Source organism: Coregonus lavaretus, assembly GCF_964263955.1.
Source record: "Coregonus lavaretus genome assembly, chromosome: 7".
In the NCBI taxonomy this organism is placed as follows: Eukaryota; Metazoa; Chordata; class Actinopteri; order Salmoniformes; family Salmonidae; genus Coregonus; species Coregonus lavaretus.
Window position 1 is genome coordinate 9,259,606 of NC_139994.1, and position 15,124 is coordinate 9,274,729.

The following is a 15,124-nucleotide window of genomic DNA, read 5'->3' on the forward strand; positions in this document are numbered from 1 at the left end:
ATCTCTTCTTAAAAATCAGATGTTAAACCTAACCCTTAACCACACTGCTAACCTTAAATTAAGACCAAAAAAGCACATTATAGTTTATGAGTTTTTACGATATGTGACACATTTCAGGAAACTAGGCGAATATTACGCATCTCTACATTACTGGAGAGGCATGTGTGCGTAAACATGTGAACTTTCATGTGCTTTAATAACAAACTTGTATACCACCTGTAAATACAAATAAAATTGTTAAATTACGAGCCTAGTTGGTTTAGCCACAGAAAAAGACAGGAACCTTCCCGCTAGCCATGATTGGCTGAGATAATGGATTGGCTGGACATGCCGAGAGATGAGTTCAGATTGGTCTGCCATGTAGCACGCTTCTGTCTATAACGAGCTGCTCAATATGTGTAGGTAATCCTTTCTAACGCAGATTATTTTGAACGATAGCTCTACTTTCTGGAGGACCGAGTTTTGAAATCAGTGGAATGCCCGGTGGAAGGAGAGTATGATAGCTAAGGAGATTGAGAAAATTCAGACGTTTGATTGCAAATGCAGAAGGAGTGGAAAAGAGAACACAGAAGGCTGTTGTATAAAACACCTGTCTGCGGATTACATCTTCAAACTAAGGGCAACCATGGCATCCGTGACAGAGGGAGAAGCGTTTTGTGTATACGGGTAAGAGAGTCTAGCTAGCTACATTGTAATATATTCTAAGTTTCTAATTTTGTCAGAAAGTAGTTTTCATTGCAAGTTAAAGCATACTGTTAGCTAGCTAGCTAATGTTAGCTGGCTCGCTGGCTAACGTTACGTGTATGATCTGTGTAGTAATATTCGTATCTGAGCCATTTGCACTGCTAGTAATAGCCTAATGTTAGCTATCTACCATTGAACCTAGTTGGTTAGCGTTTAGCTACCTGTAGATTCATGCACGGTTGTAACGTTATGAGTTGGGATTATGGTTATTGTTTAGCTAGCTACATGTCTAAAACAAAAAGACTCCATTATGCAAGTAACCATTTCCCTGTACACCTTCTGTATTCTGTGCACGTGACAAATAAACTTGGGATTTTATTTGATATAGTGTGTGTTTACCAGAGACGTTAATGTGAAGAACAACATGACCTGTACCTAATCAGGATATAACTTTAAGCCAACGAGACAGTGTCCAAGTTCTAAAATGCTCTGGTAGAATGCCCTGCTTTATTTCGTCACTCACAACTGTAAGCCATTTTCTGTAATTAGCTTGCCATTAACCTCTTAAGGATCAGACCATTTTTTCAAATTTTCACCTCAAAATGACATACCCAAATATAACTGCCTGTAGCTCAGGACCTGAAGCAAGGATATGCATATTCTTGATACCATTTGAAAGGAAACCCTTTGAAGTTTGTGGAAATTTGAAATTAATGTAGGAGAATAACACATTAGATCTGGTAAATGATAATACAATCAAAAAAACATGCGTTTTCTATTTGTTTGTTCTGTTCCATCTTTGAAATGCAAGAGAAAGGCCACAATATATTGCAGTTTAGATTTTGGCCACTAGATGGCAGCAGTGTCCAAAGTTTCAGATTGATCCAGTGAAGCATTGCAATACTGGACTATTTTGTATCAAGTCTTCCCAAATGTGCCAAATTGGTCAACTGATACATTTTCAAATACGTAACTATAAAGAACATACAAAAATTATATGGTAATACAAAATGTAAGTTTACACACTTCCAGGAATGTCATACATGATGGATCATTAGCTTATACACTAACTTTCACACATCTAGATGGCCGGGCGGGGTGGGTGTGGAGCCAGAGACAGCAGGGGTTTAAACTGTAGAACCCAGTTCCTACATTTGAATAAAAAAATTGATTTTATCAAACAAAACGATGCTACATTTTATCTCTGGGACACTTAGGATGACAAATCAGAGCAAGATTACTGAATGTAAGTACATTATTTACCTTCAGAGGTGAATGTATCAAACCAGTTGCCGTGATAAGTTAGTTGTTGTGCACTCTCCTCAAACAATAGCATGGTATTTTTTTCACTGTAATAGCTACTGTAAATTGGACAGTGCAGTTAGATTAACTCAAATTTAAGCTTTCTCATAGCGACCATGAATAACCTCAACAAAACAATGCATTCTGAGTGTTTCGATCATTCATAATTTGGATAAAATTATCAGAAAATCACTATTGGTGTTTCTTAGTCGTTCGTTCGTTTCCAAAGCTCGGTCTTAGCTTCAGGCTGTTTCAGTCGACAGAGTAATCATTAAACAAGTAAACGTCGAGTGTTTCCAGAGAAGGCGAGAAGAAGAAACAGCCGAGCTTAATAAAAAAATGTGGTGTGTGTGTGAGTCACCTTTTAGTTCAGTAGTTTGGACTGTGTTGAATAAAATCAATTTGACTATGGAGGGTAATGGTGCAGCTCCTTGTTTATGTTTAATAATTGAGGCCAAAATGACCGCACGAAAGTTTGCTGTTACTTACAATGCTAATCACATTAGCGCACGTTAGCTCAACCGTCCCGTATACAGGACACCGATCCCGTAGAGGTTCTTGTTGTGAGTTTATTTCCCTGTAATAATGAATGACAAATGTCGATAGACTTAGTATAAACCAGCCTTTAGTCTTGAAATCTTTGGTTGTTTAGTACACGACCGTACTCACTGTTTAGCACATGGCCTCACATGTGAATCCTTAAAGAGATGGGTGGGACTAAGGCTTAAGAGGGTGTGAATGATGCTCAATGAGTGTAGACAAAGAGCTCTCCAGTAGGTGTACCAAAACATTCAAGGGCCATTTTCTCAAAAGTGGGGTTACAAGTTTATCAACTTTCAAAGCAGAATTACTTTCCCATTGTTCCTCAACTGTAGTGTATGATATACAATTTTCTAGCTCTGAGACTCTACTTTTATCCCATGTAAAAAACACAATTTCAAATGTTGCTACATAGGACTGAATCGAGCCGGTCGGTCACATATAGCGATTTTGACTTTGTGGCTGTGGTAACTAGTGACAACCGCAAAGAGCCCAAGCGGAAAATGACGCAATTGTTCCAAAATTGCAGCTCATTATTTGAACACACACAGTGAGGGAAAAAAGTATTTGATGCCCTGCTGATTTTGTACGTTTGCCCACTGACAAAGAAATTATCAGTCTATAATTTTAATGGTAGGTTTATTTGAACAGTGAGAGACAGAATAACAACAACAAAAATCCAGAAAAACGCATGTCAAAAATGTTATAAATTGATTAGCATTTTAATGAGGGAAATAAGTATTTGACCCCTCTGCAAAACATGACTTAGAACTTTCTGGAAAAACCCTTGTTGGCAATCACAGAGGTCAGACGTTTCTTGTAGTTGGCCACCAGGCTTGCACACATCACAGGAGAGATTTTGTCCCACTCCTCTTTGCAGATCTTCTCCAAGTCATTAAGGTTTTGAGTCTGACGTTTTGCAACTCGAACCTTCAGCTCCCTCCACAGATTTCCTATGGGATTAAGGTCTGGAGACTGGCTAGGCCACTACAGGACCTTAATGTGCTTATTCTTGAGCCACTCCTTTGTTGCCATGGCCGTGTGTTTTGGGTCATTGTCATGCTGGAATACCCATCCACGACCCATTTTCAATGCCCTGGCTGAGGGAAGGAGGTTCTCACCCAAGATTTGACGGTACATGGCCCCGTCCATCGTCCCTTTGATGCGGTGAAGTTGTCCTGTCCCCTTAGCTGAAAAACACCCCCAAAGCATAATGTTTCCACCTCCATGTTTGACGGTGAGGATGGTGTTCTTGGGGTCATATGCAGCATTCCTCCTTATCCAAACACAGCGAGTTGAGTTGATGCCAAAGAGCTCCATTTTAGTCTCATCTGACCACAACACTTTCACCCAGTCCTCCTCTGAATCATTCAGATGTTCATTGGCAAACTTCAGACGGGCATGTATATGTGCTTTCTTGAGCAGGGGGACCTTGTGGGCGCTGCAGGATTTCAGTCCTTCACGGTGTACTGTGTTACCAATTGTTTTCTTGGTGACTATGGTCCCAGCTGCCTTGAGATCATTGACAAGATCCTCCCGTGTAGTTCTGGGCTGATTCCTCACTGTTCTCATGATCATTGTAACTCCACGAGGTGAGATCTTGCATGGAGCCCCAGGCCGAGGGAGATTGACAGTTATTTTGTGTTTCTTTTTGTTGCTATTCTGTCTCTCACTGTTCAAATAAACCTACCAATAAAATTATAGACTGATCATGTCTTTGTCAGTGGGCAAACGTACAAAATCAGCAGGGGATCAAATACTTTTTTCCCCCTCACTGTATTTCCCTACTTCAGTCAACCAGTCCATTTTGAATTTTGTTGTGTCCCGCAAATGCACATGTACAAATGGAACACTAGAGTAAAAGCAAATTAACGTAGTCTCCAAGACGAAAATGACTAAATAGTTTTACAGTATTTGAAAAAAATTGGATCTCTGGTTAAAGATCCAAGTTAATGTCCGTTCAAGTACTCGATTACTCATGTCCATCCCTAGCTCATGACACACCCAGCCCAAAGCGGGAGGTTTAAAAAATACTTAGAATTCGCCAAAGTTCCAGAGCATGTCTTTAACTAGATCATTGTCTACTCAGGTGAAAGCCTATAAACCAAATAAAACAGCTCCATACCGGTTGACCCTTCTGGGGCATTTTTCTGGCTTGATGTCGATGTCGTAGTGGTAGACCTCCAGTTTGGGGATCTCCATCTCAAAGAAGTTGGCCTGCAGTTTGATTGTCCTGCCCATGGTGCCAAAGTCTGGCCGTGATGGGGGTTTGAACACATACTCCGGCACTGGGGGAGACGGGGGATCTGGATCAGAGGGGTCAGGGGTAGGAAGCAAACAAAGAAACAAGTTAATAACTGTACAGATGGAACTGCTTTAGCCTAGCCCCAGATCTGTTTGTGCAGTTTTTCCAACTCCTATGATCATTATCACAAGTTAGCAAGACAGCACAAACAGATCTGGGACCAGGCTAGAATAGGGTAACTCACAATATTGTTCTGTAATATTATTTTTTAGAATGTGAATAGTTGGATGTTCAATACATTATACTGCCATGCTTGAACTATTTGGTTGGTGAGTCCTGACCGAGTTTGGACACATTATTGAACAGCGAGGACTGTGAAGACACACGATAACGCACACATGGATTTTGTATTGTAGATATGTTGTAGTAGAGTAGTGGCCTGAAGACACACACTTAATGTGTTGTGAAAAGTGTTATGAAATGCCATGTAATATTTTTTAATTGTATATAACTGCCTTAATGTTGCTGGACCCCAGGAAGAGTAGCTGCTGCCTTGGCAGCAGCTAATGGGGAGTCTTAATAAATACAAAATACTGTGTTCATTCAGGCTTCTTCAGCCTGGGGCCTTGATATCATGGAAGGACTGTGAACATACTCCCTTTGAAGTCTTCTCTGTTCTCCAGCTCTTCGCATCAACAACTCACCTGCTATACAATACACAGAAGTCATCTCCAATATGTCACTGAAGAGGACAAGTGGAATGTTCTTGTGAGTCTTGATGCATGATTAAGACATTGTTAATGTGGCAGGGGAAAGTTTGCCAACAGGAAAAAAAATTATCAGTTTAGCGAAACTGGTTCAAAGTCAGTCTTTTCTTTAGCGGTCTTTTAATCCTAGGGATTATGCGTTTCCTCAGCTAGCTAAGCCTCTATGAAGAGAGGGTCAAATTGTCAACTTCTAATCAGCATGTCTAAGAATAACTGGCATCCCACGTGATATCCAGCTTTGTTATAATAGGTAGAGAAGGGTATTTCAGGGGTCTGATATTCAGGACATATTTTAAGATGCAAACAAGTCCCTTTGGAAAAGATATAGGCCGTGTCTTGCGTTCTAAATAGTAGGCATTTTAGGTATACAAAAATACTATGTGAAATTTCAAAAATCGAGTATGCTTTAAATGCCTCGATGTTATACTCATTTTGGCTCTTCATCTAGTAGAATTCGCTGCACACTTGAGGAAGAGAATAGTTTTTCCTGACTGTGTAACAACAGCTGATAATCAGATAAGGGGACGTGCTGTAGCCAAATGAACGAACGGCAGGAATCAACGCGGTTGTGCATTACATGACGCATTCTCGGGATGGGTGAGCCTAGTATCTTGATGTTGCTTACTGCGTTTGATTTTTTTAAACAGTGAGTTCTAAATAGTATGTAGTCAAATTAGTACACAGTATTTAGTTTTAGTAAGTAGAAGGCAAGACCGATTTCGGACATGGCCATTGTGCGTCAGTGCAGTCAGCTGTTATCCAGTGTTCTTTCTTGCCGGTAAACACCTTTTCATCTAATTGATTCCTACAATTATACTTGCCCTATTTTATATCCAATTTCCATTGCCTGCCAGAATCAAGACATAAATTACAGTGGTTGGGGGAATAGGAGAAACAAAATGTCTACTAGAGGGTACAGTAAACTGATGGTACAAACATAGTGCTAGCATAACGCAGTGTTGCAATGTCGTTTTTCCTCACAAAAGGGGCAGCTCCTTGTAATACGCTCCGGCATTCTACGTACTTTTGTACTACCTGAAATTGTAGACGTGCCGTAACATTCCTTCCGCGGCCGTGGGGGCAGTGTTGTCGCTTGGTTCCTTGATCTGATCTATAGGCTATTCATCAAAGTAGCCTATTTTACATTGATATCCAAATATAATCTCAGCGACTGATCAAACAGTAAACCAAAAAAGAAACATTGCCAAATGTCAAACTAAAATGCCTTAACAAAATCACGTGTTCATACCAGTCATGTATTGGAGAAAACGCTCAAATTAAATCCATGTATTATTATCATTAAAAGCATAACTTCATATTACTTTCTCTTTGGTCTTCCAACAACAATAGCCGCTCCATCTGCGACGTGAGTAGGCTATATTCAGTAGCCTATAGCCCCCACCCTTTTTGAGCGAACCACGTGTGACGTTTCGTGCACTCCCAAGTGCATATAGTGCATTCACACTACGGCTGGGACAATACCAGTATCGAGATACTCGTTAGTATCGTGGAAAGGAAACAGATTTAAGTTCTTTAGGAAAACAGCCCTAATGTTGGAAACAAACATAATTATGTTGTCATCCAGTCACATTTATTTATTTTCCAAGCTATAGCTAGTGCTGAGCGATTAACTGAAATGACGGTTATTTTTCGTTATTTAAACAACTAATTCACTGATGTCGGTTCAATTATTTGCAATCCATTTCAAAAAATGTTTCCTTCTTCTGTGAGCTCAAAGCTCACATCGCACTATTTCTCTAGAGATAAATCAGATCCAGCCTGAACTGTGCGATGTAGTTTCCAACAGGCCAATATTCTACAGACTTTAGCACCTAAAACGTGGTAATTAACTACAATGACCATAATCCATTGTGCATCTAAATTACATTACCAAAAGCATGTGGACACCTGCTCGTTGAACATCTAGTTCTAAAATCATGGGCATTAATATGGAGTTGGTCCCCTCTTTGCTGCCATAACAGCCTCCACTCTTCTGGGAAGGCTTTCCGCTAGATGTTGGAACATTGCTGCGGGGACTTGCTTCCATTCAGAGCATTAGTGAGGTCGGGCACTGATGTTGGGCGATTAGGCCTGGCTCGTAATCGGCATTCCAATTCATCCCAAAGGTGTTCGATGGGGTTGAGGTCAGGGCTCTGTGCAGGCCAGTCAAGTTCTTACACACCGATGTCGACAAACCATTTCTGTATGGACCAAGCTTTGTGCACGGGGGCATTGTCATGCTGAAACAGGAAAGGGTCTTCCCCAAACTGTTGCCACAAAGTTGAAAGCACAGAATCGTGGCACTAGGCGGTCCGGTTCTGTGAGCTTGTGTGGCCTACCACTTTGTGGCTGAGCCATTGTTGCGCCTAGACGTTTCAACTTCACAATAACAGCACTTACAGTTGACCGGGGCAGCTCTAGCAGGGCAGAAATTTGACTAAATGACTTGTTGGAAAGGTGGCATCCTATGATGGTGCCACGTTGAAAGTCACTGAGCTCTTCAGTAAGGCCATTCTACTGCCAATGTTTGTCTATGGAGATTGCATGGCAGTGTGCTTGATTTTATAAATCTGTCAAGCAACGGGTGTAGCTGAAATAGCCACTAATTTGAAGGGGTGTCCACATACTTTTGTATATATAGTGTACTTGTCCGGTCTGCGTTTTTTTTTTATGGCTGCTATGGAGGAGAGAATAGTGTGCAATCTTGAGGTGATATAGAGAGCAGCTGTTGCTTCGCGAGGCATCTACCTGAAAATACATGATCTAAGTGATTGATAGTTGGTATTCAGCAGTCATAAAAGTATGCCTAATTTACTTTGAAGAACTATACTGAACAAAAATATAAACGCAACGTGTAAAGTGTTGGTCCCATGTTTCATGAGCTAAAGTAAAATATCCCAGAATTTTCCCATACACAAAAAAAAGCATCTCTCTCTCAAATGTTGTGCACAAATGTGTTTACATCCCTGTTAGTGAACATTTCTCCTTTGCCAAGATAATCCATCCACCTGACAGGTGTGGCATATCAAAACGCTGATTAAACATAATGATTATTACACAGCTGCACCTTGTGCTGGGGACAATAAAAGGCCACTAAAATGTGCAGTTTTGTCACACAACACTAGCCACAGATGCCTCAAGTTGAAGGAGCGTGCAATTGGCATGCTGACTGTAGGAATGTCCACCAGAGCTGTTCCCAGAAAATTGAATGTTCATTTCTCTAGCATAAGCTGCCTCCAACGTAGTTTTAGAGAATTTGCCAGTATCGCCAACCAGCCTCATAACCACAGACCATGTGTAACCACTCCAGCCCAGGAACTCCACATCCGGATTCTTCACCTGCGGGATCGTCTGAGACCAGCCACCCGGACAGCTGATGAAACTGAGGAGTCTTTCTGTCTGTAATAAAGCCCCTTTGTGGGGGAAAACTCATTCTGATTGGCTGGGCCTGGCTCCCAAGCGGGTGGTGCCCTCCCAGGCCCACCCATGGCTGCGCTCCTGCCCAGTCATGTGAAATCCATAGATTAGGGCCTAATGAATTTATTTAAATTGACTGATTTCCTTATATGAACTGTAATGCAGTAAAATCGTTGAAGCTGTTGCATTTATATTTTTGTTCAGTATACAAAATAGTGATTTTGCCAGACAGCATAGGCAGAAGCTCTATAGAGATGAGATGCTGACTTGGAATTAAATAAGGTAATCAAATAAAACAAATGTAATATACACAACTTAAATGTTTTGTTAAAGTGAATAAATTATGGCTAATAAGTAACAAGCAGTAAATTATCGAAACCCCATTATTTTTAAATAATCTAACCTAAACGACCTCAAAAAGCACTAATCGCTCAACACTAGCTATAGCACACAATATCTTACATACAGCAGAAAAATATTGCGATACTGGTATCGTCACAGCCCTGGTTCACACCAGTCCAAACAAACCGAACTAAAGGGGGAAACGTGCCAGAGTTCTGAAAAAACGCTCCAAACAAATGTGGTGTTAAAGTACAGTGTGAAAGAAGCTTACCAGAGCCAATTGACCCTGAGGAGCGAGGTGGTTCAAGCATCTCAGCAGCTAGAAGAGAACAATTTGTTTTGTCAATTGACATGTCTCACAATTAATCAAATGAAGGCTGCATGGATCACATTTTTTACATTTTTGTCATTTAGCAGACGCTCTTATCCAGAGCGACTTACAGTTAGTGAGTGCATACATTTTCATACTGGCCCCCTGTGGGAAACGAACCCACAACCCTGGCATTGCAAGCGCCATGCTCTACCAACTGAGCTACAGTTTTGTAATATTCTTAGAACTCCCTCCTGTTCATAATGCCAATAAAACCTTGTAACTTCATCCTCCATGTTCATTTTCATTCCCTATAGTGTATTGCTGCATAGCTAGCTACCTTGCCAGAAGATACAGACTTACACAGGAAAATTAGCAGTATTTCAATCTTCTCAGTGGAGTAGCGCGGATAAAGGTACAATTTGGAGTACAGTGGAATATCCCATTCCTGAATTGAGGTAGGTTTTCCAACCCATATCTCGCGCCAGCTCCATGGTGTCTTAATGTAACCATGATTGTGGTCGGACCTCAGTGCAGCTCACTGTAAACAAGTGTAACGGTAGGGTTGGCATCTTCTGGCACGCTAACTACCCATTTCCAAATGCCTCACCCTCTTATCAGCCTTAGAACAGAATCATGTACAACTGCTGGGCCACTTTTTCGGCTCCCTTATCAACAAGTACACACCAGCAGCCTGTCAATCTGACCACTCCTAAAACCACCCATCTTCCTGAAACTTGTCACAATCATTTTCAATATATGGAGGATAGGAAATAATCAACTGAAAATAGTCAACCAGTGTACCTTTTTTTGTTTTTTGTGTGCAAATATTCATTTTCCCCAAACTGGCTCCACTTTGAACAACCTAAGAGGGATGGGAAATTATCCACTAGTAATAGTATAAAATATCTGTTAGCTAACGCTACTAGACACCATGGATGCTTTCCCCAACCTAAATACCAGGCCATGTTCCCACCTGCACAAACTAAAACATCATGAACTAAAACAGCATGTTAGGAGAGGATGATATTTTCTTTGATTAGCCTTCACTTAATGGTAATTTGTTAGTGATCAAACAATTAGTTCCCCATTATCAATTTCAACTCAATAGATAGTTAATGTAGCTAGCTAATGATACACAACTTAAGTATTGTACTTGCTCAATACATAGCCAGTGACTGGTCCCCATAATGGTAGTTAACGGCAAAGAGAATAACTCGGTGCAAACAGTCTCCGAAATGTATGCGGGTTAGCTAGCTTGCAAGTTACACAACAAGTAATGGTTAACAGGTAGCTAGCTAACTAGTTAGCATGCAAACCATGTTAGCTAGCTTACGATTGAAAAGGCTAACAAGCTGCCGTTGGATAGCAAGGGGACTACCCGTTAGTTAGCAGGCTAACGTTAGCTAGTTTACTACAAATGTGTTCCTCTGAGCTAGCTCGGTAGCGAACTACTGGCCAACCATCTATTCTTCTAAATATTTGTAAAACACAATTTGTTATTTGCCCAGCTTGCACAAATGTTTCTTTAGGATTGGACTTGAACAACATTGAAGTTAATCGACTTCCAACTATCGTTAGCCAGGTCAACAGGCTTAGCTAACATTAGCTAGCTGGCTAACAACAACAGGCCGGGCAAACCGTGGCAAGGCTTGCTAACGCGAGACCTAGCTAACTAGCTAGGGACGAAATGTTTTTGTGAAATTATACTGAGCTTGGCGAACAATGTGTTACAAAATGAAAACAAACCCGTGTAAATGATTGGAGGCCCCAAAGACCAAACTATCAGCACATTTATTCGCTAGCCGTCTTGCTAACTAGCAAAATGCAAAACTTACCTCCAGCTGCTCCACTGGAATACATTTCTCGTTTGTTCAGCGTCCACTCTGTGGTCGTACTCCACTTTTCTCAAACGTCGCCAAAATACATACGTAAATGGGTCCTATATATAAAACAGTGTAGGCGGCTCGGTTAGGAGGTGGAAGGTTTTAGCCAAGCAGTAAATTACAACACCACGAGAGCTTTATCATCCTCGGCACGGCCCCATCCCCCCAACACACAAACCGGAGCTATGCCGAGAGAGGCTAGCGAAGGATCTGTGTGATGTCACACGCACAGCGCTCGCTTATCCCCGCGCGATGTTTCCTTGGCTGTGTTTATCTTACAACATGGCGAAATTCAGAGGAAGATTAACCAACCAAAGTGCAATAAATGTATTTCATTTAGGCCCTGTTAACACTGTACAAGAACAAAATAGCTGTAACGTTACCAACCAAACGTGTAATTTTATGTTTACTTAATTTGGCCACTGCCAAATGGCTTTCACCGGAAGAAGAAACAGCAGTCATTTTCGGGGCATGTTGTATTTGAAATAAATGCTCACTGATAAACCAATCTCGTGGATTCCACAAAAGTCCTGCGAACTAGCTTGAAGAGCCACAGTCACAGAAAGGCTGTCATAATTAACATTCATTATTGTTACTGGATGATTTTGTATTGGTGTAGCGATGCAGCCCATCCTTCTCATGCCATTTGTGTCACGTCCCCCTGCTTATCCTCTCAAATTCGGAGTTTGACCCAATGGTTTGACCAGTAGGGGCAGCCTAACATGCTAAACTGAATTTAGGGGCCCAGCCTACTCCTCATAAAAAAATTCACTTCCACTTGAATTCCACTTGTATGCTTAGGCCTACCTGAAACAGAAAGAGAAGTGCAACATTGGGGTGGCAGGTGGCCTAGAGGTTGGAGAGACAGACAAGTAGCCAGAAATTTGCGGAAAAAGACAGAACTGAACTGGCAATCTGCTGTGGACTGCTGCTGAACCCTGGCACCATTTCCTGCCATTGTGCCCTGGAGCAAGGCACTTAACCCCTAAAAACGTATCTCGATCCAGGGGTGCTGCTTCCTGGTGGCTAACCCTGTGCCTCTCCAAGTGTGTGTGTATTTGGTGGGGTTGAGATAGACACATTTCTGTATTTCACAAAATGGACACATCCATTCTATTCTATTCAGAGGGCTCATCCCATTAACTTCTTAGGTCAATATGAAAAAACAAATCCAACCATTGGACTACCTCATAGTAATATAGGCCTATTAACACTTCACTCCATATGTATTTGGACAGTGAAGCTACATTTTGTTATTTGTGCTAGAATGTTTCATATTAGGCGACAGTACAGGATGTTACCTTTTATTTGAGGGTGTTTTCATACATACAGTGTATCTGTTTTACCATTTAGAAATGAAAACACTTAATGTATCTAGTTCCCCCGCATTTGAAGAATTCATAAGTATTTGGATAAATTCACTTATTGTGTATTAAAGTAGTCAAAAGTTTAGTGTTTAGTCCCATATTCCTAGCAAGCAATGTCTATATCAAGCTTGTGACTCTACAAACTCATTGGATGCATTTGCAGTTTTATTTTTTATTTTTTTTGGATTATGTTTTGCCCAATAGGAACTGCATGGTGAAAAATGTATTGTGCCAGTTTGGAGTCACTTTTATTGTAAGTAAGAATAGAATATGTTTTTGAACACTTCTATACTGAACAAAAATATAAACGCAACATGCAACAATTTCAACGATTTTACTGTGTTACTGTTCATATAAGGAAATCAGTCAATTGAAATAAATAAATTAGGCCCTAATCTATGGATTTCACATGACTGGGCAGGGGCGCAGCCATGGATGGCCCACCCACTGGGGAGCCAGGCCCAGCCAATCAGAATGAGTTTTTCCCCACAAAAGGGCTTTATTACTGACAGAAATACTCCTCAGTTTCATCAGCTGTCCAGGTGGCTGGTCTCAGACGATCCCGCAGGTAAAGAAGCTTGATGTGGAGTTCCTGGGCTGGTGTGGTTACACGTGGTCTACGGTTTTGAGGCCGGTTGGACGTACTGCCAAATTCTCTAAAACGATGTTGGAAAACGACGTTGGAGGCGGCTTAAATTATCTGGCAACAGCTCTGGTGGACATTCCTGCAGTCAGCATGCCAATTGCACGCTCCCTCAAAACTTGAGACATCTGTGGCATTGTGTTGTGTGACAAAACTGCACATTTTAGAGTGGCCTTTTATTGTCCCCAGCACAAGGTGCACCTGTGTAATGATCATGCTGTTTAATCAGCTTCTTGATATGTCACACCTGTCAGGTGGATGGATTATCTTGGCAAAGGAGAAATGCTCACTAAGAGGGATGTAAACAAATGTGTGCACAACATTTTAGAGAAATAAGCTTTTTGTGCGTATGGAACATTTCTGGGATCTTTTATTTCAGCTCATGAAACATGGGACCAACACATGTTGCGTTTAAATGTTTGTTAAGTATACGTTCATGTGGATGTTACTATGATTATGGACAATCATGAATAAATTGTGAATAATGATGAGTGAGAAGGTTACAGATGCACAAAGATCAAAATATCAAAAAGTGCTAACCTCCCCTGTTATTGGTAATGGTGAAAGGTTTGCATGTTTTGTTGTAGCCTCTGAATGGCATCCCACTCATTAGGCCTATTCATTTTTCTTAATCATAGCATTATCAGGATTCATGTAGAAGTGTTCAGAAACATCTTTATTACACACTTAGAAAGAAAATTACTCCAGTCATCATTCACTATTCAGTTACTATTGGGCAAAACATAACCCAAAACAAAACACAACCAAAACAAACTGCAAATGCATCCAACGAGTTTGTAGAGTCACAAGCTCGATGTAGTCATTGCGTGCAAGGAGTAAGGGACCAAATACGGAAATGTTAACCACTTTAATACACTATAAGTGAATTTGTCCAAATACTTATGAATTATTCAAATGTGGTGACTACTAGACTGCACTAGATACATGAAGTGCTTTAATTTCTAAACGGTAAAACAGATATGTATGGAAATACTCTCAACTAAAAGGTAACATTCGGTACTGTCGCCTCATATGAAACATTTGATCTCAAATCCAAAATGCTGGATGGAGTATAGAGAAACATTTAAAGCGTTAGCATCACTCTCCAAATATGGAGGGGAGTAGGTCTACAATGAATAGACCTATAACATTTTTCAGTCTTAATTGATTGATTACTTATGGTATGCAACAATAGCCTACTACGTTGAGTATCCGGCTACGAATGATGCCCCGTCCCAAAATATTTTCTTGGAATGTCTGGTCGCGTGTGGCTGATGCTGATTTCACTGCTTCGCACCAAGTGATCGTACGTTCCCTCATTTACCACCGAGTGGCGCCATTTTATGTTGATTCCACTGCTTCGCACCAAGTGATCGTACGTTCCCTCATTCACCACCGAGCGGCGCCATTTTACCACAATACGCGCGTTGTTCAGTTGCGCGCAACACCCACAGGCCCTACGGAGCTTAGTGAACGTAGTGATAAAATTAATGAATGTTGTATGTTTTCATTGTTTCAATGAGGAACAAATAATCGAGTTTAATTGGTAGTTCCCATAGATTTTCACCGTGGTAAGAGAAATATGTGTTATAGCCTAATAATTTATTTTATGCATAAATGT

At 40.9% G+C, this 15,124-nt stretch overlaps 1 protein-coding gene across 8 annotated transcripts in view; it reads right to left on the reverse strand.

Annotated features, from left to right (window-relative positions):
* LOC311132099 (protein argonaute-2-like) overlaps positions 1-11,687 on the reverse strand; it is a 29,323-nt gene extending 17,636 nt beyond the window's left edge. For all 8 annotated transcript variants that reach the window (XM_084165281.1, XM_084165279.1, XM_084165280.1 and 5 more), the window contains exons 1-3: positions 11,446-11,687; positions 9,569-9,616; positions 4,652-4,832 (exon numbers count right to left, since the gene is read on the reverse strand). In XM_084165281.1, the coding sequence (XP_084021407.1) occupies positions 4,652-4,832; positions 9,569-9,616; positions 11,446-11,470 (254 nt within the window). In that variant the 5' untranslated portion in view covers positions 11,471-11,687. The remainder of the gene's footprint in view (positions 1-4,651; positions 4,833-9,568; positions 9,617-11,445) is intronic.
* Positions 11,688-15,124: the final 3,437 nt, after the last annotated feature.